This window comes from Sarcophilus harrisii, chromosome 3 (genome assembly GCF_902635505.1).
Source record: "Sarcophilus harrisii chromosome 3, mSarHar1.11, whole genome shotgun sequence".
Classification (NCBI taxonomy): domain Eukaryota; kingdom Metazoa; phylum Chordata; class Mammalia; order Dasyuromorphia; family Dasyuridae; genus Sarcophilus; species Sarcophilus harrisii.
This window is the reverse complement of record NC_045428.1, coordinates 523,507,497-523,529,783: the sequence shown is the minus strand read 5'-3', so window position 1 is coordinate 523,529,783 and position 22,287 is coordinate 523,507,497. Positions and strand designations below refer to the sequence as shown.

At 35.4% G+C, this 22,287-nt stretch overlaps 1 protein-coding gene across 4 annotated transcripts in view; it reads right to left on the bottom strand.

Annotated features, from left to right (window-relative positions):
* The window catches only part of RNASEH2B (ribonuclease H2 subunit B), a 79,384-nt gene that overhangs the window by 13,774 nt on the left and 43,323 nt on the right, over positions 1-22,287 (bottom strand). For 2 of the 4 annotated variants that reach the window (XM_012545262.3, XM_031961959.1), the window contains exons 6-11: positions 19,379-19,443; positions 16,337-16,442; positions 9,369-9,450; positions 6,723-6,765; positions 4,200-4,256; positions 916-996 (exon numbers count right to left, since the gene is read on the bottom strand). In XM_012545262.3, the coding sequence (XP_012400716.1) occupies positions 916-996; positions 4,200-4,256; positions 6,723-6,765; positions 9,369-9,450; positions 16,337-16,442; positions 19,379-19,443 (434 nt within the window). The remainder of the gene's footprint in view (positions 1-915; positions 997-4,199; positions 4,257-6,722; positions 6,766-9,368; positions 9,451-16,336; positions 16,443-19,378; positions 19,444-22,287) is intronic. The other 2 variants (XM_012545263.3, XM_031961960.1) reach the window with 2 other exon arrangements.

Below are 22,287 nucleotides of genomic sequence, written 5' to 3'. Positions count from 1 at the left end.
GAGGAAAAGGGAAAAAAATTAGCAACTGTTAGGAGTTAAAGAATGTTTAAGAGAGGGACAGACTGAGCTGCTGAGGGTCTTCAAAATAAATACACTGTTTGTAATGATTCTTAGAGGTAGAGAATAGATGGACAAAATTCTCTTCTAGAGTGAGGTATCAAACTCAAGGAATGCAGAAGAATCAGGTTAAAATATAACTGGGAAATATACAAAAATAACAATTTTATTGTTGTTCATTCATTTTTCCCCCGTTGCGTCTGACTCTTTGTGACCTCATTTCTGGTTTTCTTGGCAGATATTGGAGTATTCTGTCATTTCCTTTTCAAGCTCATTTTACAGATTAGGAAATTGAGGCAAAATGGATTAAGTGACTTATTCAGGATCACACAGCTAGTAAGTAAGACTGGATTTGAACTCAAGACTTCACTTGAGGGCTGGTGCTCTATTCATTTCACCAGCTAGCTGCCCCCAAATACTGGTTTTCTTATCTGACATCACAGTTCTAGAACAATGAATCTATGAACAAAAAAAGGGGAAGGTTAAGGTAGTATTGTCTGTCCTTCTGTTTTAACAGGAGGGATTTGCCCCTGACTATCACCTGACACTTATTTCAAGGTTTAGGGGCCTGTGACTGTCATTGGTGAGGGCATGAGGGTGAGGTTATGGACAAGCAAATATAAAACAAACAAACCCAGTGCCTTAAGCTGCTCAGAATGAAGTGAAGTTGATCCAGGGACAGCAGTGGAGACAGTCCCTGGGCCTGCACTCAGTCCTTCTGGCTCACTAAGCGGCAGTCCCTTCATCTGTATCACAAGGACCAGAGGCTTGCTTCCTGGCCAAAGACTCCATGACAGGAGAGAAGCTCTCCCTGGAAAGCTAGCACCTGCTAAGCAGCAGTGGCGCCCTGTCACGTACCTTTTTAGTCTTCAGGTCTATACTGTTAAACTTAGTGTAGTCTTCCTCAGCTTCTACAGGGCCGTCTGATGCCTTCCTTTTCTGCAAGGTCAGAACGATGGAGCTGCATCAAATGTCACCGTGATTCACGGCCAGCTGCCACCCCGATCCCCTTCTCGGCTGTCCTTCACTCAGCCCAGCCCTGACCCAATGTCAGCACACGGGAGGCGATGGACAATTGCGGCGTCATCCACCACACATCACACAAGTAAACGTCGGGCCCAGAAAGAGGATCCCGCCTACCTGCATAGCCCGGACCCGGACTCTGGTGACAGAGGGGCCCTGCTCACGAACCCACTCTGCTGCCGAGCATTCTCCACTTGGGTGTGACTCACTGAGATTTTCCTGGCAGAGACGCTGGAGAGGCTTGCTATTTCCTTCTCCAGCTCACTTATTAGGTGACTTACTCAGGATCACTCAGCCAGGAAGAGACCGATTTAGGCTCTAAAAGGATGGTCTTCCTGATTCCAGGCCCAGAACTCTCTGCACTGACCACCCACCTTCCCCTTGACACCTGTATGGGTACTAATAATATACCTGAAACTATCTTATATAGCCTGATTTTTAAATTCGCTTCAAAAACAATTGTTGTCTGCTGTTTTTATGTCATATTCACTTCCAAATCCTTATTCCAGAGTCATCCCTTGTAACAATGAATGAAAGAGACCAAAAGCACCAACCTAAAACTGGCCAATACACTGACTGTGTCTGACAACATATACAGTGTTACATACCCACAGGCCCTTCCTCTCCCTGACCTCTATAAAGCAGGGATTAATCTTTTCTTTAGAATCACACTTGGTCATAATTACAGTTTTATATTCACTGTCCTGCGCTTATCCACATCAGAACCATACGAGGGGGTTAGGTCAGATATTAGTAACATCACATTTTAAACAGGGAAATCAAGGCACGGACAGGTTAGGTGATTACTCAAGGGATTTCTCTGGCAGAGCTGGAATTACAACCCCATTTACTTTCCTCAACAAACAGTGCTATGATCCTCCCATCAGACCCCACTGGCAACAGTCAAGTATTTACACAGGTTAATATTTATACTTTTAAAATTGACCTTGTGCCCAAATGTAAGTGGATGTCTTGTCAAGAGCCAGAGGGTGGGCTCACATTTCCAAGAAGCTAAACAAACAGAGGCAGCACTCTAAACACAGAAGGTGCATTCCTTAGAGAACAGAGCTTGCAAGAAGTAGGAGTTCCTAGAAACTGGATTCCAAAACAAAAGCAGAAAGGAATAACCTCCATGGAGACACCTGGGGGAGAGATCTGTACCGGACATTCCCAAGGAGGCTGATCCTAGAATTGTTTCCAGTTTGTTCTCTGAGCATGGCCTATCCCTGACCCTCCGATTTCTGCATACAATGGTTTTTGAGTGATGGGGCTTATGACAAGTTTTGTAACTCATGGATAAAAGCAGATATCTTAATGCAGAATTCAGAGAGAATTAAAAAATGCTTCTCTTTTATTATTTCTCCCAGTGAAATGTGAATATACTATTAATATTTTATAATATATTAATGATTATTAGTAGATTTTAATTATATTAATAACATTTTGTTTCTTGGTGTGCAGAGGTAAACAAATGTCAGAAAACATGTCCACAAGAGTCTTAAAAAAACACACATAAACCTCTTTGAATCCAAAGACCTGGTTCTTTTAGGAGGTACATTTTAAATTTAAATTCACCAATAGCTCTGGGGTCTAGAAAATTCTGAAAAGGAGCTTTTCTGGGAGGAACCCCCCCCCCCCCAATACCATCTGGTATATTTTAGTTTACTAATTTACTAGTTTACTAATTTACAAGTTTATTCATAGGGCCTACATCTTCAGATTTGGATTAAAAAATTTCAAGCTGTGAGGTTGTTTATAGTAATATTCCTGTTAAAGTGTTAAAACATTTTAAGTTTAGATGATATCAGTTTCTTTTTAATGGGTTTATCCCATAAAAAAGTTGAATGGTTGAATTTCCAAAATGAAAACCATTTGCTTCGAATATGAATTTCTTCATAAGATGATGACTGACTTGTTTAGATGGGCTCAGGGATCAACACCATATAAATACTGCAATAATTATTTATAACAACGAAAAACAAACATTGTGAGCTCCTGGCTCTCACTACTCTTGGTACAACAGTTAGCAAAGTCTGTGCACATATTAAACAAACCACTACTATTACATATATATTTAGATTTTTAGTTATAAAAAACAAAGTCACCATGGAAATAGGGAATGTGGGTTTTTTTTTTTTTTTTTTTATCATGGTGGATCGAATATTGCCTTAAACATTTATTAAGAACTAACCATAAGCAAGATGTTGTTCTAAATGCTGGGAATTAAAAAGAAAAAAAAAAAAAAAAAACGGCAGTTCTTGCCTTCAAGAAAGTTTACACTCTATCAGGGAATATAATATATAAACTTTAAAGTAATTACAAGATAATTTGTATAAGAGCACACACTGGGGGACTGAAAAAACTTTAAAATAGAAAGTGGTGTTTTAGCTAAGGCCACAGGGAAGATTCTGTGCTAAAGGGTGAAGATGAAGAGGGAACATATTCAAGCTACTGGGTCATTCTTAGTCATAGAGTGAAAGAGGGAATACAAGGTTAGGGTCTGAAATGGGATCATGTGATTGATTAAAAGAAGAGAGAAAGGGACATAAGGACAGAGGACAGGATACAGACTGAAATGGTTAACTATTGCATCAAGATATCAAGGTGAGGCAGGATAAAGCCATAATAGGTATGATAGACTGGGAAAGCAGGGAGAAGATGAATAAAAGTTGTAGTAAAAATGAAGACTAAGTTTAGGAACAATGGAGAAATGGAAGAATAGGAAGTTACCATCACTTAAATAGACAGATTATTAAATAGAATATTAAATAGACAGCAAGAAGAAATTAGAAGGATGGTTAAACAGGCACTTCTCTGGATGAAGCATTGTAAACAGTAGGGTCCATTAGGACTTGTGCTGAAATCAGATTTAACTTTTTTATAAATGATTTGCAAAAAATCTGCATATAGTCCTAAGTTCCTGTATTGAGAGAAATATAGACTTGTAGGTTTTTACCTGTGGTTTGCCTAAAAGTCATTAGAGTGTATTTCTTTCAGTTTTATCCAGTGTATAGTAGACCTAAAGATTGATATGGTGCAGAGAGCATCATTAAGTGCAGTATTAGAGAACAAAGAAAACACTTGCCCATCATTGAAGGAAACAATGATGTCTTTCATACCTTTTCAGCTTTCGTTGACAAACCATAAGACATGGAATTGGAGGGGTTAAAGAAGGACTGGAAAACAGTGAAAATGTCCTAATTTTAGTTAAGAACTAATAAAGACAAATAAATTAATAAAAAAATTAGTAATCTTCAGTGTGAGAAGATGAAATCTCAGGGCATAAAATGGACGTTTCTAAAAGATAAAATTAAGACTATACAGATAAATTCTGGAAATGAGAATGTGAAAAGATAACTTGAAAATGGTAATTTAGGACAAATGAAAAGTACTTTTTCCACAGAAATTAGTGAATTTGTGGAACTCAAACTCTGAAATGTGAGAGAAATTGAACTCATTTTTTGGATAAAAATTTGAAATTTTTTATATTCTGTGATAAAGGTCTCATTTCCAAGATACATAAAGAAATGACTCGGTTATAAGACTAAAGATGTCAAATGTATGATACAAAGAGGCAATGTTCAAAGGAAGAAATCTAAGCTTTTAACAATCATATAAAAACATTTTCTAAATCACTAATAATTATATTAATACAAAGTAAGGCACTTTGAGGTTCCTCCTCAAAACTTATCAGACTGGCAAAGATGACAAGTGAGTAAAAAGATTGTAAGGTGGGGAAGAGGCTATCAGAAAATAGATACACTAGGGAATGATTGGTGCAGTTGTGACATAGTTCAGCTGTCCTAGAAAGTAATTTGGAACTGTGTCCAGTAAGTTACCAAACTGTGCATACATTTCAACCCAATAACCTAAAAGAAATGAAAGAAAGAAAAAAAGAAAATATATATACAAAAATATATGTGGCAATTATTTTTGTGGTGATCACAAATGGTCAACAGCTAGCATATCCTATTAGGGAATGGTTAATCAAATTGTGGCATGAATAAAATGGACCATTATTGTGTGATAAAAAATTATGAAATGTCCAACTTTAGAGAAACCTGGAAAGGTTGATGAGAATAATGATAACAACATTATAGACAAAAACAAGTTTGAAAGACTTTAGAAGTCTGAAAAAGCAAGGCTGAACCAGGAATCCAAAAGGACAATGGTGAAACATGCTGCTCATGAACTGAAGATAAAGAATGAGACATATGTTTTTGGACATGGCTTATGTTTTGCCAGACTATACAGTTATGTACTTTAGGAGGTTTTTTTTTTTTTTTTTTTAAATTTGCTTAATGGAGGAATAATTGGAAGGGCAAAGAATTTTTAAATGTTCCTTATTTGAACAATTTTTTAAAAAAGGAAAAGATATTTTTTGATAAATAGGTTTTAATAAATTCATGTAGGCTCTGTAATGAATTAGTAATGAAAACTGTGATGTCTGAAGTCAGGGACCACCGTAACTCTTTAGGGTTAACATTAGTTGTTCTTTGTTCTCAAAAGCAAAATATTAGACTGAAGAAAATCAGTCTGGCCTGGTATGGGAATCTAGATGGTCCTAGATCTACTAACTCTACTCTTTCAGCGTATCCTTTATATGCCTACAAGATATCCAACTAGTACTTTGATAACTTATAAAGGGCAGATTACTACTGTCACTGGTCAAACGTGTCAATCAGACTTGTTATTAAATGTTCTTTGCAGAGCCTCTGTATCCCAAGAGCTAGAGTCATGAAAACATTGGCTACTTCCAACATGGGCAGTATAGGGTTGGATCCGGAAGGGTAAAAGAAATGCTGTTTGAAATCCATGGCATGTCCTTTACCCTCTCAAGAGATTCATTATTGGAGGGGCTACAGCCAAGCTCCAAGAAAATGATCCCAACGACAAGCTGGTTGGAGTGTTTATTTCCCTGTGCCTGAGTTGCGTACTTCTCTGAGGCCCTTGTGTTGCCTGTGTGTGGCCATGTTTAAAAATCAGGTGTTGTTTACGGCTAGATTCCCTTAGCCTCCAGATCTGGGAGGCAGATACAGGCCGTAATCCAGGCTGTGGAGCAGCAGCTGTGGGTGGCGGTTTGTAGACTGTTTGGACTAGGAAAACTTTTCCTAATAACAGATAAAAACTCTACACAAATTTCCCCAATCGTTTAAAATAAAGACAAATGCGGTTATTATTCCTGGACAAATGGTTCTTTGTGTTGGAAAAACCATATTCTGGTTGCCCATGTTCTGGTGTCAATGAGATGTAAATCAAATGAATTTCAACTTATATGGATAGAGTATTTCTTGTAACCAATAATGCAGAACATTTAAGCAAGCTTGCAAAAGGGTTCTTTTTTCTTCCCCTTAATTTCACCACTGGGTTAGTTTTATAAAGTTATCCTGCTACATTAGCTATAGTGACATTTTAGATACCACCTTGGGAGTAACTTAAGTGCTTCCCCTTTACCAAAACTAGACATTTTCAAAATTCTTATGAACAGTAGGCAGAATGTAATCCATATCCCATATAGACTTACACCATGTGTGGTGGGTGTAGCATGCATAAAATTGTACATAAGCAGTGTTTAATCTCATGTGATAAAAGCTTAATATTTTTCCAAGTCCCCCAAAGATGCATTAGTCACAGCTTCTTACCTTTAATGGAGGCTCAGGCAATGAAGTGGAAAGTTCTGGAAGCCTAAGAAAACAAGAGATCTTTGTCATGGCTTTTACCCACAATCAAATGAAAGGGCTACACAAATGCAAGGCTTAGCTTCCATTTTCATGATTCTCTCTACTGACCTTAATAAGTAATCAACCATGCAAATGAGAGAGACAGCGCTTCTAAGGATACATCTGTAAATCCATAAGTTACCACAAAAATGGGAGCTATTACTAGGGGCATAGATGGAGGGCCAGCAGAGATCATGAAAAATTATCTTGTCCAAACCCCTCATTTTACAAATGAAGGAACTGAGGCCCAGGAAAATGAAAACACTTATCTAAGGTCACACAGGAAGTAAGATACACTCCTGTGATTCCAAACCCGTCAGATTTTCTATTGTCTCATGTTGTTTCCATTATTTTACTGGTACCAACCATGGAGCTGTGGGTACTCCTTCCACAGCTGGAGATCTCAAGGTCCCCAAGCCTTCTCATCCTGAGCAATTCTGATCCATCTTCCCCTTGTTTGAGTTGCTCTTCAAGGTCAATCCATCCAATATGCTGGAGATTTCCCTCTAGTTTTTGCTACCAGTACTCAAGTGACCCAAGTTATCTTCCATCCTTACTATAAGGCACACCACTTTCTTTTCTGGTCATACATATTATGGATGATTGCTCATGGTACTTCCTGAATATGAATAATCACTGATGATATATGGCAGGCTACTTATACCCACTGTGTGTCTTTCAATTGTCTTCAGGGTTACTTGTACTTTTAAATCTTCTGAATTAAGTGAATAAGTATATAAGAGCTCATATTCCTATAGAGCTTTATAGTTTACTGAGCACTTTACACACATCTCATAAATTCAAATGTGGTACCCAGTACAAATATTATAAAATCCATTCTACAAATGACAAAACCGAAGTTCACTTTTTCCAAGGCCATCTTAGTACTAATAATATAACAGAACAAGGATCTGAATCTAGATCCTTGGAATAAGGATCTAAAGAAAGGAAAAATATCTGCAACATTAAATGATAATGAAGGAACAATTATTCCACTTCCATATCTTTCAACAGTTAGAGGAAAAAAATAATTCAGGTATACTAACCATCCTCCAAACAGTATTCTGGATATGCATTAAATGCATTCACATTTAAAAAAAAAAACAAAATAAAAACTTAAAATTATTTTAATACAAGCTTAATCCGTATCTAATCTACACTTGTATTCTAACTCAGCTAGAATTTCCACATTTTTATATATATATATATATATATATATATATATATATATACACACACATATATACATACACACACTCATTCCCTTGATATTTAAGCTCCACATCACTGAAGATTTAATTTCATTTTATTTATATAGATCATCCAGTAGATTCCAAAAACTCATTGTCTACTTAACAACTTGTAACCATTGACAAAAATAGTCATTTAGTTTTTTGATTTTGACTTTACAGAGAAACTTGTTTATTTTGCTTTTTTGTTTGTTTTTCAGAAAAGGAAGGAAAAAGAAAATACAAATTGGGAGGGAAAAGGATCAAAGAGAGAAAGAAATCGTTTCTAATTAGTATGAATTCTTCATTGGGAAATAGAGCTACATAGTTCAGTAAGAAAAGAACTGGCAAGGTTCCAAGCAAATGCACAAATTTAACATAGACTTGATACTTTCTGTAACTGAAAAAAGGTCTAGAGTATCCATCATAGGAAATTTGAGAAACACTAGTTTGTAATGTGTTACAGACCTTGTATATGACTGTCCCAAGCAATAGGTTGCCTACTTAATCTCTTTTGTGACGGCCATCCAGGTCTTCCAAGGTAGCAAAAGGTTTAGGATGCAACTAAGCTTCCTTCGGAAGAGTTCCGGATCTCAGATTCAATACCAACTGAGCTAATAAGTGTCTGAGATCAGATTTTGATTCAGGAAAATGAGTCATCCTGACTCTCAGCCCAATACTCTATCCACTGAACCAACTAGCTGCTCAGCATACATAGATAAACATAATTGTAGCAACAGTTCACATATAAATGAAAAACTTTTTCTCACAATCCTGTGGGGAAGTGCAAGTATTGAAACCACCATTTTATAAATGAGGGAAGTGAAGCTCAGGAAGCTAATGAATGATTTGCTCATTGGCCCAAGTGCTGGCTGGATTCTGAACATTTTTTCCCTTCCAAACCTACAATTTTCTTCTACTACAAGATGATTTTTGTTTCATAAAGAAATGTAATGGAATCTTTAAATCTGATTTTTAAAAAAAGTAATCCATAGCTAGATTTTTCCCTTCCTGAATTATCCCAATGAAAATCTATAGGATAATTGAAATAGACTAATTTGAGGATCAAAGTAAATGCAATAAATTTGTCTTCCCAAATCACATGAACTCTTCATTTCAATCTTTGTTATGAAGTAGTTTTGATGTATAGAATGTCAAACTACCAAAATCCATAAAAAAAGTCTCTAAACCACACAGTATTTGACACAGAATAAGTTGAAACTCTATTATAAAAAATTATTATCTGATAACCAATTCCTTTTGGACAGTAAGGGAATTTTTTCTTGGGTAACAGAGTTAGTATACTTCTTTAGCATAAATAAACATGAATAATACTTACTTTAAGTATTTAGCCAAGTCTTCACTTAATTCCTTAGGTATATATTCTGATATTAGGCCATGAGCATAACGGATGTAATCCTCTGAAAGAAAATGAAATTCAGACTGTGACTATTAAAAAAAAAAAAAAAACCCAATCCATTATCCAAGAATTATTTTACAATTGAAATCCTTATAAGGGGTAACTTTAACAGTATGGAATAACCACAGTTTTATATGCATATGTTTTTTTTTTTTTTTCCTTAGCTGAATAGTTCTGGTTTTTTCCAACATAACATTTATAATGAAATCCACTGTAACTAGGGTGATTATTTTAAAGAACTAAAGTAATCTACAGACTATGTCCTTGAAAAGGTATTTGCTTTAAGAGGATACTTAAAGTTATGTGTCTTTTCTGGAGAACTCATAAAATGTATTTTTTTTTTTAAAGTAAAAAGCTAACTCAACAGAATGTATAATCATTAGTTCTAAAGCATCTGGATCCTACAGTTATTTGGCAAATACTTTAGGACTAAAATATGATTCTGGCATTAGTTGGAAACAGTTAGATAAGACCATGGAATCTGTTTCAGAGTCTTGTTCTTAATGTCAATATTTCATATAAAATACTAGGGCATAACTAAACATCATTAGTAAGGCAGGCTAATCATGTGGGGGAAGAAATTGCTCAAAGTCGTTTTTTAAAGTTGAGACCGTCTGCTTTTAGAATTATCTCTAACCCATTACTGCTCACAAACAAGATCCTGCTTGATCTCACCATTGTGGATATTCCCTCTAATATAGAATGCAATCCATCCATTTCTGTCCAACTTAAACGACTACTATTTACGTCTCCCCCCAAGTTCGCCACTGAGTTGTCCAGGTTAGAGTTCCTTCCTCACTTTCTCCTAAGATCGCAAGGATAACAGGACAACCCCTTGGTCTTAACTATTAGCCTTTGCTCTCCCAACCTGAGCAGCTCATCTTTTACAGTTCTTTGATGATCTTTCCCTCCGTATTTGAGTTCCTTCTTTGTTAAATAATGCAGCCTCTTCCTAATCACCAGTTTTCTCCATTGTCTTCTGAGTGCCATTCATTTTTTTATTCTTCAGGAACGCTCATATTCCTTGACTAGTGACCGTACCAAAATAGATTATGTGTATTAAAAAAGGTGGGACTTTGTTTCTGAAATTACTAAGATAATTTCCCAAAACAATTGGGCCCACTCTCTAGTTCCTGTTCAAGTCGGCCCCATCTTTTAAATCCACATATACTGTGGATCCAATATATGAGATGCAGAGACTATGTATTGCTTCCCCCCTCCGCCCCCCCCCATAACCCTGGCACTTAGTATAGTGGCTGGCACCTGATGTTTACTAACTTGTTGACAAACTCTAGTGGTTTTCTATCGAACTTAAGGTCATAATCTAGATAATAGGCAATTTTTATCTATTGTTTGTTTTTTCCCCTTATATGATAGTTAAGTCAAACTTTGCCTTAAAAGTAATTCAGAGTCAGTTTAGAAAGGAGTAATTTCTGACCAAAATCCAATATGCACAATGGCATGTTCTTTATGGCTGTGAGGCTTGAACCATATTTAAGATGAAATGGCTGGTTAAGATCATTGTCACAGTGCTGAAAAATAGCCAGCAGACCAATATAGAAAAATAAACACTGATAACAATGATATTTTGATGAATTGTGATTTTTCTCAGGAGTGATCCTTTCACCTGACCCAATCATAATCATTTCATAACTCATCCTATGTGTGATTCCTGTCTACATTTCCCCCATAAATCTTCCCCCGAGGATCTACCAAATGTGCCAGAAGCCTTTCCTCTTAATCTTTTAATATGTTAATGCTGCTGATATAACAGCACTTGGGATTGTCTATCTATTGTCTTTAATTCCCCTTACATGACCAATAGGTCTCCTTTTCTAGTCCTATCATATATGTCCTAAAAATATATTTATGAATACAAGTTATCCCCGGAAAATGCTACATACCTTGGTCTATATACCTTGATATTTATAGTTACACTACTCACTGTATTAGTTATAAGTTAAATTTTTCTGAAATTAGAATGTTCTATGATTTATAGACATAGAGAGTCAATTAGGAAACAACTGTGTTGAAGAGGGAGGCTTATTTAGTTTTGTGTAAGGTCAATAATAATATTTTTCCGAGGATAATTCATCTCAATCTTTTCCTCCATTATGTTATAGATACAGCTTGCTATCTTATCTTACCACGTAAAATAGTATGCCAATGGACTAATTCAACAGGCTGTGGTCTAGTTGTAATTCATAATCTAGATACATGAACTTTCATCCACTTTAGTTTTCCTAGTGTGAATAGTTAAAACTATTTTTGTTGCCTTTCTATGGACTTTTGAAGTATTCTGGGACTTTACAATAATTACCTTGTCATCTATAAAGAAGAACATGGGTAAAACCATCATCCATGAAGAATCACTCTCATATCCTCCAAGACACAATTTTCTGTGGATCAGCAAACTTATGCCTATAATTATAAACTCACTGTTTTGCATAATTTTAATATGTACATGTAGGAGATGTCTTATCTGAAGTCTTCAAGATTTCAATTTCTTTAAATATTTAAAAGAAATTAATAAACAACAGTTGGTTCTTACATTTTCTATGCTTATCTGTATGATTATAAATATTTGGTCTATTATAGGAAATCATTTGCATAAAGCTTACTTTTTTGTGTTTCTTCCAAGATACGCTCAATGCATAGAACATCCTAGAGTTTTATAGAGATGAGAAAGCAGCGGTAGTTAAGGTTTTCTTGGCCACTTGTCTTTTTAATGTGTAATATTTTCTTTTCTCTTTAGAATCTCTCTTTTAGAGATCCTGACAATTGATCCAAGTATCTTTTAAGCTGGATACATTTTTTTTTCTTTAAGTATTTAATAGCCATACCTAACATTCATCCCAACTTGACCCTGCTTCATATAACACACTGGATACTGAGTTGATAGCATCCAAATGTAGTTCCACTATGACAATGATGTGAAGAGATCCATATGAACACACTGGACAATCACTTCCACTTCCCATCTGTTTGTTTTCCTCCCATGGTCATCTATAAGTTGTCAGAGGTGATTTGGCCTTTTCCTTGTTCCATTAGACACTGCTGCCTAAGACTTCCTGTCATTCTTTCCTGTAAAGCATCATCACACTTGGAGGTGGAAAAGAGATCAGAAGCCATCAAATCCAACCCTTTCATTTTAAATGGAAGAAACCAAGAGGCAGGAAAGTTGCATTATCTGCCGGAGGTCACATCCAAGTAATGAGCATCCGGAGAATGATCTGACCTAGGTCTTCAGGTCTCAGAGCCAGAGCTTCTCTAGTCCCACCCTGCCTCCTGGCAGAACCAAGATCCGAGCTAAGGGCCTATTCTACAACAGAATGCTGCCTCTGTTAGACACCAGGCGTTTCTACTTGGCAAGGACATTAAATGTCTTGGTTGCAATGGGTTCAAGTTTCAAAAGATGTTTCAATTTCCTCATTGTAGCAAGCATTTGTACGAATTAAATATTTTTAAGAAATTATGAATTAATGTCATTTCCTGTTTTTCAAAGCAGACATGTTATTTTTGAGAGTTTCTGCCAAACTCCACCTGTGACCACTTCCACATTGGGTATATTAGGGGATAAAGGGACTTAGCTGGGCAGATCTCATCAAGTTCTTCCACAACATCCCTCTCTCTTTTATTCTCACAGGTGTTGTTACATACACTGTAGTGACCATCACAGCAGGTTACACAATAACAGATTACAGATGTAGAGCTTCAATTTGGAGGCCAGCAAGTTGAAGAGGAAAGTGACTTGCCCGGGATCTGAGGCAGGATTTGCATTCAGATCTTCTCCCTCCTAAATCTGACACCCTTTCCGCTTTGCTACTACGTTCTACAACTTTAAATGATGCTGCAGAGCTGTGACACAGTAGGAAACAGTTGGACTAGACAAGTCAAAATGACCTGGGGAACCAAAGATGTATCACTTATGATTGTCTGCCACCAGCAGCCATGTTGAAAGCTTACGGGCTCCTCTCAAGTCCTGAGTCCAGTGCAAGGCACTCTGGGGAGTGCTAAAAGAAATCTGAGACAGTCTGTCCCCAAAAGGAGGTTACGGTCTGAAAGCAGCAACAGTGAGAGGACTCTCAGACACCCCTTCCCATAGGGACGATGAACATTCAATGTGACTGCTTCCTCATACAGATAACAGTGGTTGCTTTAAGGAAAGGTTACTGTACAATACAAACATTAAGAAATCATATTCTTTTGTGAATTACCACTTTCCTATAGTTAGAATGTTTTTTTCACATGACTACTGATGGCCTAATAAGTATTTTTTAAAATAGCAAAAGAAAAAGAAAAAAGAAAGGTTCTTGGCTGTTGTTATTGGTTTTTTAAAAAATAAAATTCCTGAGTGTAAAAGTAATTTTCCATAGCCTCATTTCAAAATGAGTGATAAGATTTCTTAAACTCCCTAATTAAAAGTCATTCACTTTTTATGAAATTCAGAGGTAATCTTCAACAAACATTCAAAATAAGCATAAATAGTATTATTTTATCCTCTCTAGAGTCTTCAAATTACACAAGTAAAAAACAAAAGCTAAATGTATGTGGAGCGTGCAAAATGTGTCATCTTTCCTCAGTTACCTGGGAAACTATTCTGTACTATAGGTACTCCCCAACTTTGAGAGGTTCCATTCCAAGAGTTCACTTATAGTTGGATGTTTATTTGTAAGCTCTGTCATCTGTATCAAGAACCCCATAGATGCCATTGTCCTTCCCAAATGATTTTTAAAACCATATCATAAATGAAGTCATCTTGTTTTTTTTTAGGATTACTGATGTCTAGGAAAAGGGATTTTCCGGTCAGTTTAACCCAGAGGGTAACAGGGTTAGTGCAGATTATAGCAGAAAGAACTGGATTTATATTCAGATGTCCAAGTCCTGATTTTGCTACTAATATTCACTATGAGACTTCAGGCAATTTAATTAATGTAGGCTTCTGTTTCTTCATCTGCAAAACGAGGGGAACCTTCACTAAGGTCCCTTCCAGCTCTAAATCTGAGTCAAAATAGAAAAACAATATGTTCCAAATCAGAATTCAAAGTACAAGAAAAAATCCTGTTTTCCCACTAGTCACGGAAACTGCTTGTGCTTGGCAAAAAGGGCACCTCACTATCCCTAGCATGGTACTGGCTGGCAGACTTTGCAAGGAATGCCATTTATTATACTGTGAACTACTCTTTTTATATAAAATGACTTAAGCTGCACAGATCTGAATCATACAAAGGGAATATGGTCTTTGAACTTACTCATGAGATTTTTAGAAACTGATCACATAGTAAAAACATTAAGATAGTAGAACTTAAATGAATGTAGGGATTGAAAGAATATTGTCTGGCAGGTATATAGTCCAGCCTTCACACTTAATCACAGGCTTTGGTCTCCTCTTGTACAAAGTAAGAACTATATGTTCAGGCCAGCTAGGTGGCGCAGTGGATAGAGCACCAGCCCTGAAATCAGGAGGACCTGAGTTCAAATCTGTTCTCAGACATTCAATACTTCCTTACCTGTGTGACCCTGGGCAAATCACTTAACCCCAAATACCTCAGGAAAAAAAAAAAGGACTATATGTTATCCAAGTTTCTCTCCAGACATAGAATTCTGGGTTCCATAATTCTATTACTATTAATCATAAATCTGGGTAAAGTCATTTGCAGAAAGGATTGAGAGAGATTGAACCCAGAAAAAGAAGAATAAAAAGAAGTGAAAGGACAGGTTTCAGCTAAGTCTGAAGTTGGAAGTGTGATGGACACTACAGTTATTATTAAGGATTAATTCTAGCTGAGCTGGAGATCAGATTGAAAACAGAGGATCAAAGAAGTCACAATGCAGACTCTTCTATATTAAAACTTCCTATATTTGAAGAAAGCTATCATGTCTTTTTTTTCTCTGATTGAACATTCCATCCTAAGAAGGTATGATTTAAGTCTTCGGCTTATTTATTTTTCAATTAGAATATAATATAATCATGCATGAGATTGAAAAGTGCCCTATTTTTCTTACTGTAAAGTACTAGTTTTAAATCTAAGTCAGACCTCTTTATTGAAAGAATGAAATGAAAGAAGTCTGCTACAGAAATGTTCCTTGAATAAAAAAAATTTGATACATATTGGCATGAGAGAAATAAATAATGTAATATTCTTCTCTAAAGTGTAATTTTCTCTGGGAGCAGGTTTCTTGGGGGGCTTCTGGGAGCAGCCTTAGTTTCAATTCAGAGTAATAATCACCTCAAATTCAGCCAGGAGTTAAAGTCCAAATTCTTTATTGTTTCCTTTTAAGTCTTGTTTCCTTCCTTGGGCCCAGTTAGCTTTCTTAGAGGCCTAGCTCTTTCCTTGGTTCCTGCCGCTAGTCCTTTGCCTGTGCCAGCTTCAGCTTCTAGCTCCCTCCGAATCTCTAGCCAGCACAAAGGTGGAAGATGGAATGAATCTGTCTCTGCCTCTGAGAGTGGGTTTGTCTCTTAGTGGGCTTGTCCTTTAGTGGGCTTTTCCTTATATATGCTCTCTTAAAAGTGTGTATCTTGTGGAACTCTAATAAGTACTAAGTACATCTAGAGAACTGTTAAGCACCCTGCTAAACAACCATTGTCTCTATCAATTCCACTGACTTAGCACCTTGTAAGAATTCTAACAAAATCAGAAATATACGAAATAAAAATCAAAGGCTTTAAAAAGTTCTGGACATATATTAAATGCAACAACCATCTATTCTAAAATAGTTGCTGCTTCAATATCTCAGATCCAAGTCCCATCTCTGGTACTTAGCAGCTGCATGACACTGAGGAAGACACTTCATTTCTCTGTATCTCAGTTTCCAAATCTGAAAAATAAAGAGATAGATCCAGCTGTGGTCCCTCCCAACTCTCAACTATGATTCTATGAACTTACCTTCTTTGACATCAGAGCCTTGGCCACCTGAGATAAATGTAGTGGATTGTACTCGGGGACCTACATTTACATTGCCAATTTTTAAAGCTCTCACAGTCTGATCCACCTATAGAATGATAAAAATGGAGAGGAAGAATGAAGGAAATCAGTGCCTATTAAAAAAACACTTTGCTCTTTTCAATTTGGAAAACCGTACTATAAAGACTGAGGAAGGATTAACATAAGGCTTTGAAAATTCAATCAAGTTATCATTTAAGGGACTGAGGAATAAGTATTTTGGATTTTACAAATACCTATACATATAAGATAAATCTAGCCTCAGAAGAAATTATAGAGAAATGATAACACTTCATCTTATTCTTAATATGTGTGTGTAGGGGTGTGTGTGTGTGTGTATATATATATATATATATATACACACACACACACACATCCCTACACACACACACACACAAATATAGGTGTATATGTATGTATTTAAAACTCTAAGTAACTCTCATAAACTTTCCTAAGTGCAATAAGCATGACTTCTGCTTATTCAAAGAATCAAGAGAATAAATAAAATTTAAAATTTAAATTCACTTAAAACATTAACAAGAACTGAGTAAGAGAATATTAAATGAGGCTCTAAAATTCTGTTCAAAGATTTCTATCAGCTCATATTCCACATATAAAAAGCTGAGAAAATGCCACAAATCTTACAAGGTACTGCCATGATAATGTAGCAAAATTAAAAGTGAAAATCTGTGACCTACTTTATAATACTTCACCATTTTCTGCTTTTGGTATGACAGCTATAATTTCAATAGATCAATTTACATTATCTAGACTCATAAGGCAGTCATCTTACACTCTACTGTCACAGGCACAATTATGGATACAAATGTAGAAACATAGGAAACTGCACTAAATTCTTACTAATCCCAAAGAACTTATAAAAGGATAGTCTTCAATAGTTCCATTTTAGACAAGTTTTTATAGCAAATTGGGATGTACTGACTAATTCTAACTTAACATTTAGGATACAGATTCTTAGCCGGGAGTCTGTCAACTTTTTTTTCCCCAAATAGTCTAATAACTATATTTCAATATAATTGGGTTCTCTTGTGTTCCTGTGTATTTCATTTTATACATTTAAAAACATCTTTCTGATAAAGGATCCACAAGCTTTACTAGATTGCTAAAGGGTTGCATTACTCAAAACAGGTCAAGAACCCCTGGTTTAGGATCACAAGGTCATCTCTTTCTGCTGGACCCACAAGCTTTACTTAAGAGTGTGTTAGTTAAGGACATCCTATGATGTTTAAAACAAGAAAAGAAAGATCCATCCTTCTGAGGCCTTGTCTCCATAAGACATGTCTGCTAAATTAGAGCTTCTTAGTTTATTCCTCTCTTGCTCTTTTCCCTGAGAAATTTTATAGATATATAAAATAGACACAAATAAAACATAAATATAAACAAAATTAAACAAAATCTTAATTTTGCAACCCTGCATTCGGTTATATGACCCTATATGGAGTCATGATCCACAATTTAAGAAGCTTTGTGCTAAATGACTGACTTCATACAGCAGGAGTCACACCTTGTGCTTATTTAGTAATCCACTAATCATTAGCACAACAGGCAAACATCTGATGCTCTCTAGCAAGGCAGATCCAAGTCTACCTCCACAAAGACCCCCAGGTTCTTAGGATCAGTGGTATAGAATGTGCTGATTGATAGGAATTCAGATAGAATAGACAACTATGTTATCTCCTACAAAAATAATATAAATTGACCCACATAGAGCTTGAAGACCAGTTGGCAGGAGGGTCTGTTGGAACCAATTCCATTTAGTTACCAATGGTTTCCACAATTTAAGGCTAGTTATATTATATCAATTATTATCTTACAATTAATCTACTATTAAAGGGAGTAACTTGCATTTCTAGAATTTATTCCTCCCACAACTCTAAGATGTATAAATTGCTTATTTGCTATGTACAAGAACCAAATTGTATTAAATGAATCCAGGTCCTTTTAAGGAAATGCTAGGGAGATCTGTGAAACTAAAGCACCCTCATGAGAAATTTGAACATATGAATGACTCCATTTAAGATAAAACAAATAAGGAGTCAGCTTTGAGAGCAGAAATGTAACCTAAATTCTAATTGTAAATACTTGTTCACTATTTTGATTTTCATTAACCAGCTGCATCTTTATATATACTATAATTCTAGTATATCTTTATTAAGGTTATTATGACCCAGACAGATCTTATGAAATCATATAACTTTCTACAAAATGGGCCAGAAGAAGTTGTCTAAACAGCACAAAAATTATAATATTGAAAAATACCTTGAATTTAGCATGGTGCCTGCAACATATTAGATGTTTAGTAAATGTTTATTGCCTAATGTTTATCAATTAGTTGGTTAACAGTGAATTTTTAAATAGTGTGACTTTTTTATTTAATAAAAGGTTACTAAAATTGCATTTTATTTCATATTTATTAATTCATAGAGGTAAGTGGGATTTTTTTTTTAACTAGTCTTTGAACTCACTGTTTTTCCAGTTCAATAAAAAGGGTTTGTTTTTTTTTTAACCAATTCACCCAATTTAATCAAGTTTTAACCAAACTGTCCCATTTTGCATGGGAATATTGTCATATTTATCTGTATGTTTTTGTTTAGATGGCAAGAGGAAGTCCTGTTCAGTGCTGGACTTGGATAGAGGATTCTAGTCCTTAGTCTTAGCTATATGACCTTGAATAAATGGTTTAATCTCTTTGAGGCTCAATTTTCTCATCAGTTAAATGAGAATAATAATATTTCCATTACCTAATTCATACTACTGCTGGGGGAAAGTACTCTGTAAACCTTAAAAAACCCTAGAAATGAATAATTATTAATATGCTTTTAATTGGATCATACTTGGCAATTCTCATGTAGCTTTTCTGGCTCAATTCACTTTAGAAAGCTGCTTCAAATCAAATAACTTGTTACATTAATACTCCCACTTTAAACAGAGAGGCATTTTATGCTTTAAAAAAAAAAACTATACCTTTTTATTCAGCCATTTCAATGTTTTCTCTTTGTTGTACTTATAAAACTTCTTATTTCCAATTTCTGGTTTAAAATAAAGAAGAAAAAGAAAATTAGAGCTAAGGATATAACCCAAAGAAACACAAAAACTATCTTATATGCATATTAGCTTTCAAAATTTATGTAATTATGCAAGTGAGACATTTCACTGAGACAAAAAAAAGGTTCCTTGCTTTCCTAGTCACAAATAACAAATTAAAAAGTATAGAAACATTTAAAAAACTCATCAAACTAGAGTTACTTTTTCTTTTCTGAAAGTTTAAGATAACCTCATTGTTTTTGAAAAGTTCATTCCCTTACATCACAAGTATCCTCCTATTTATAATTCTAGGTCTGCCACTGACAAAAGCCATGCAAAAATTAAAGAACGAGTCATAACATCCTTGGCCTCAGTCTCCTAATCTGTAAAACAGAGGAACTGATTGAAAAATTCTGGGAACTGTCTTTCAATAGTGCATGATTTTGTAAATTTTAACAAGAACCAGGCTTACAGAAGCATTGGCAGGCTGTTACATAAATGTAACAGTTTGTTAATCACTCCATTCTGACCTGGTAGGATTAGTATGATATTAAGAAAAGATTCAAATACCAGTATGACCACTGAAATATCTCAAAAAATTAGATTTACATTACAATCACTGTTCCCATATGGGGATAAAAGTTGCACTTCCCATAAAACACATTTTTCTTTGCCCACAATCCATCTAAGCATTTTTAAATACCATTAAACAAATGTATTCATCTGCAACATTCTTCAGTTCAAGAAATTTTGTATTTTCTTTGCAACTAGCAATGGTATTGCTCCACTCCAATGCTTCCTTCCCTCCAAAATGAATATTCTTACAGTCACTACAAATTACAATGCCAGATTGGTGCTTACCATATGTAACTCCATGGTAAACCTATAGAGTTAAGTACAATGACTTTTTTTTTCTTCCTCTACATGGAAAAAGTGGGATTGGAAACTGTTTGGACAGGGAAACAATTTCCATTAAATCATTTGTACCAATACTAAATGATTTGCATCCTAAGAAAGCTGGGAGGTCCCAGGACTCCATTGCTGTATATTTCCTTTCCATTTTTATTGCAAATTTCCCAAAATTAAGACCAATAATAAGGCGAGAAGTAGTAGTAGCTTTGCTCCATTTCCTCCCCAGTTTCGGGTCTCTTCCTTGGAATAACAAAAAAGGAAAATATGGGATTTTGTGAGAAATATAAGAATTCCTGCCCCTAAATTTAGCCTATTGGTTCAGGGAATTACCTGGAAAAAAGTAGAGCCACTAGGGAGACATCTTTCAGAATAAGGGCAGAATATGAAGGGGGGAAATTATTTGTTTTTTTTTTTTCTTCTCAGAGGTAAAAGGATATTGCCTATCCTGTCATCTACTAAGCACTTCAAAGGAGCCACAAGAACTTACTCTTAAAAAAGGTTCTGTTGGTGGTCGGAGATGAAGAAAACATACAATTTTACTATGTGTTAGCAACTTGCTAAAATTACTATAGGTATTAAATTGTGACAAGTAGTCACAAGAAACTGCAGCAAAATTGAAAACATGTTCTACTTTTATGGTAAATATCTGACAAATTATTTTCCATATGTCCATGTTTTTGGACAACCTGCCTTTTTTGTATTATCTTTATGTTTCACAGGATGTACAGATTATTGGACATATTTATCCTGACCAAAAGTTGGTATCCTGTATACAGGTTGCCACACAACTTCTGTAGGATTACCTTCATGTATGTCTTGGGCTCCAAAAAAGCCAGAGTTCTTTCTTTGTTCCTTTTTGCAAATACTGCCACAAAAGTCAGACCCAATAATATCACATAAATTTTTTTTTTGTAAGCCTTAAAAACAAAATTACTAGTTCTCCAATATGCAGAATTGCTCATTCATGGTATTTTTCATAACAATTTTAATGCAAAGGGATGGAGTAATATATCTTATATAATGCCCAGAAGTATTAAAAAAAAAAAATCCAACAAACTGATTATTTTAATCATGGTAAAAGCTAAAGTCAAAGTTCTTGACACTACTGAGTATTCCTACTTTCACCTCTCATTTGAATCCACCTAGGATGGTCCTGATGAGAGAAGTTCAAAGACTGAATGGTATCAGAGAAAATATAGCTCAAGGTCAAATAAGATAATATAGGTAAACCCTTACATCACTATTTAAATGCTGATTATTCAGTAGAGCTCTCTTGTATTCAGGTAAGATGATGGTATGCTGCTCTTAGTGAAAAAAAGTACAAAATTTAAAATGACGTAAGAAGTTATTTAGTTCAATCCATACCTAAGCAGGAATGCCTTCAATGAATGCCTTCAATAAATGCCCCAGAAAGCAGTTATACATCCGCCATTAAAGCCCTTTAATAATGAAGGACTCAGTAGTTAATGAGTTCAAAACTCATTTCAGTTCTGACCATCTCCTAAATATCAGAAAGTTCTTCCTTATGTAACACCCTCTCCCCCACATCCTACTTATCTCTGGCACTGTACTAGGAGACCAAGGAAAACAAATAGGTCCCTCTTTATTCATTCATAAACCCTACATATCTACTATAAACAAAGTACCATGACAGATTCTGGGAGACATACAAAATTTAGCCTAGGTCCCTGATCCTTAAGGAACTTAAAATCTAGAAGACATTTTTTTTTTACATAATGGAATTCACCTTTTAAAGGCCATTATCATATCCTTCATAAACCTTCCTTTCTCTTAGTTAAACACATCTATAATATTTGAGAACAACAAGGCAGAAGACATTAAAGAAAAACTATTTCAAGTTCTTAGAGTGCTCAAGAAGCACAAGAAATAGTGGGGCAGAAAAAAAATCCCAAATGGTATGAAATTAAACTAGAGTG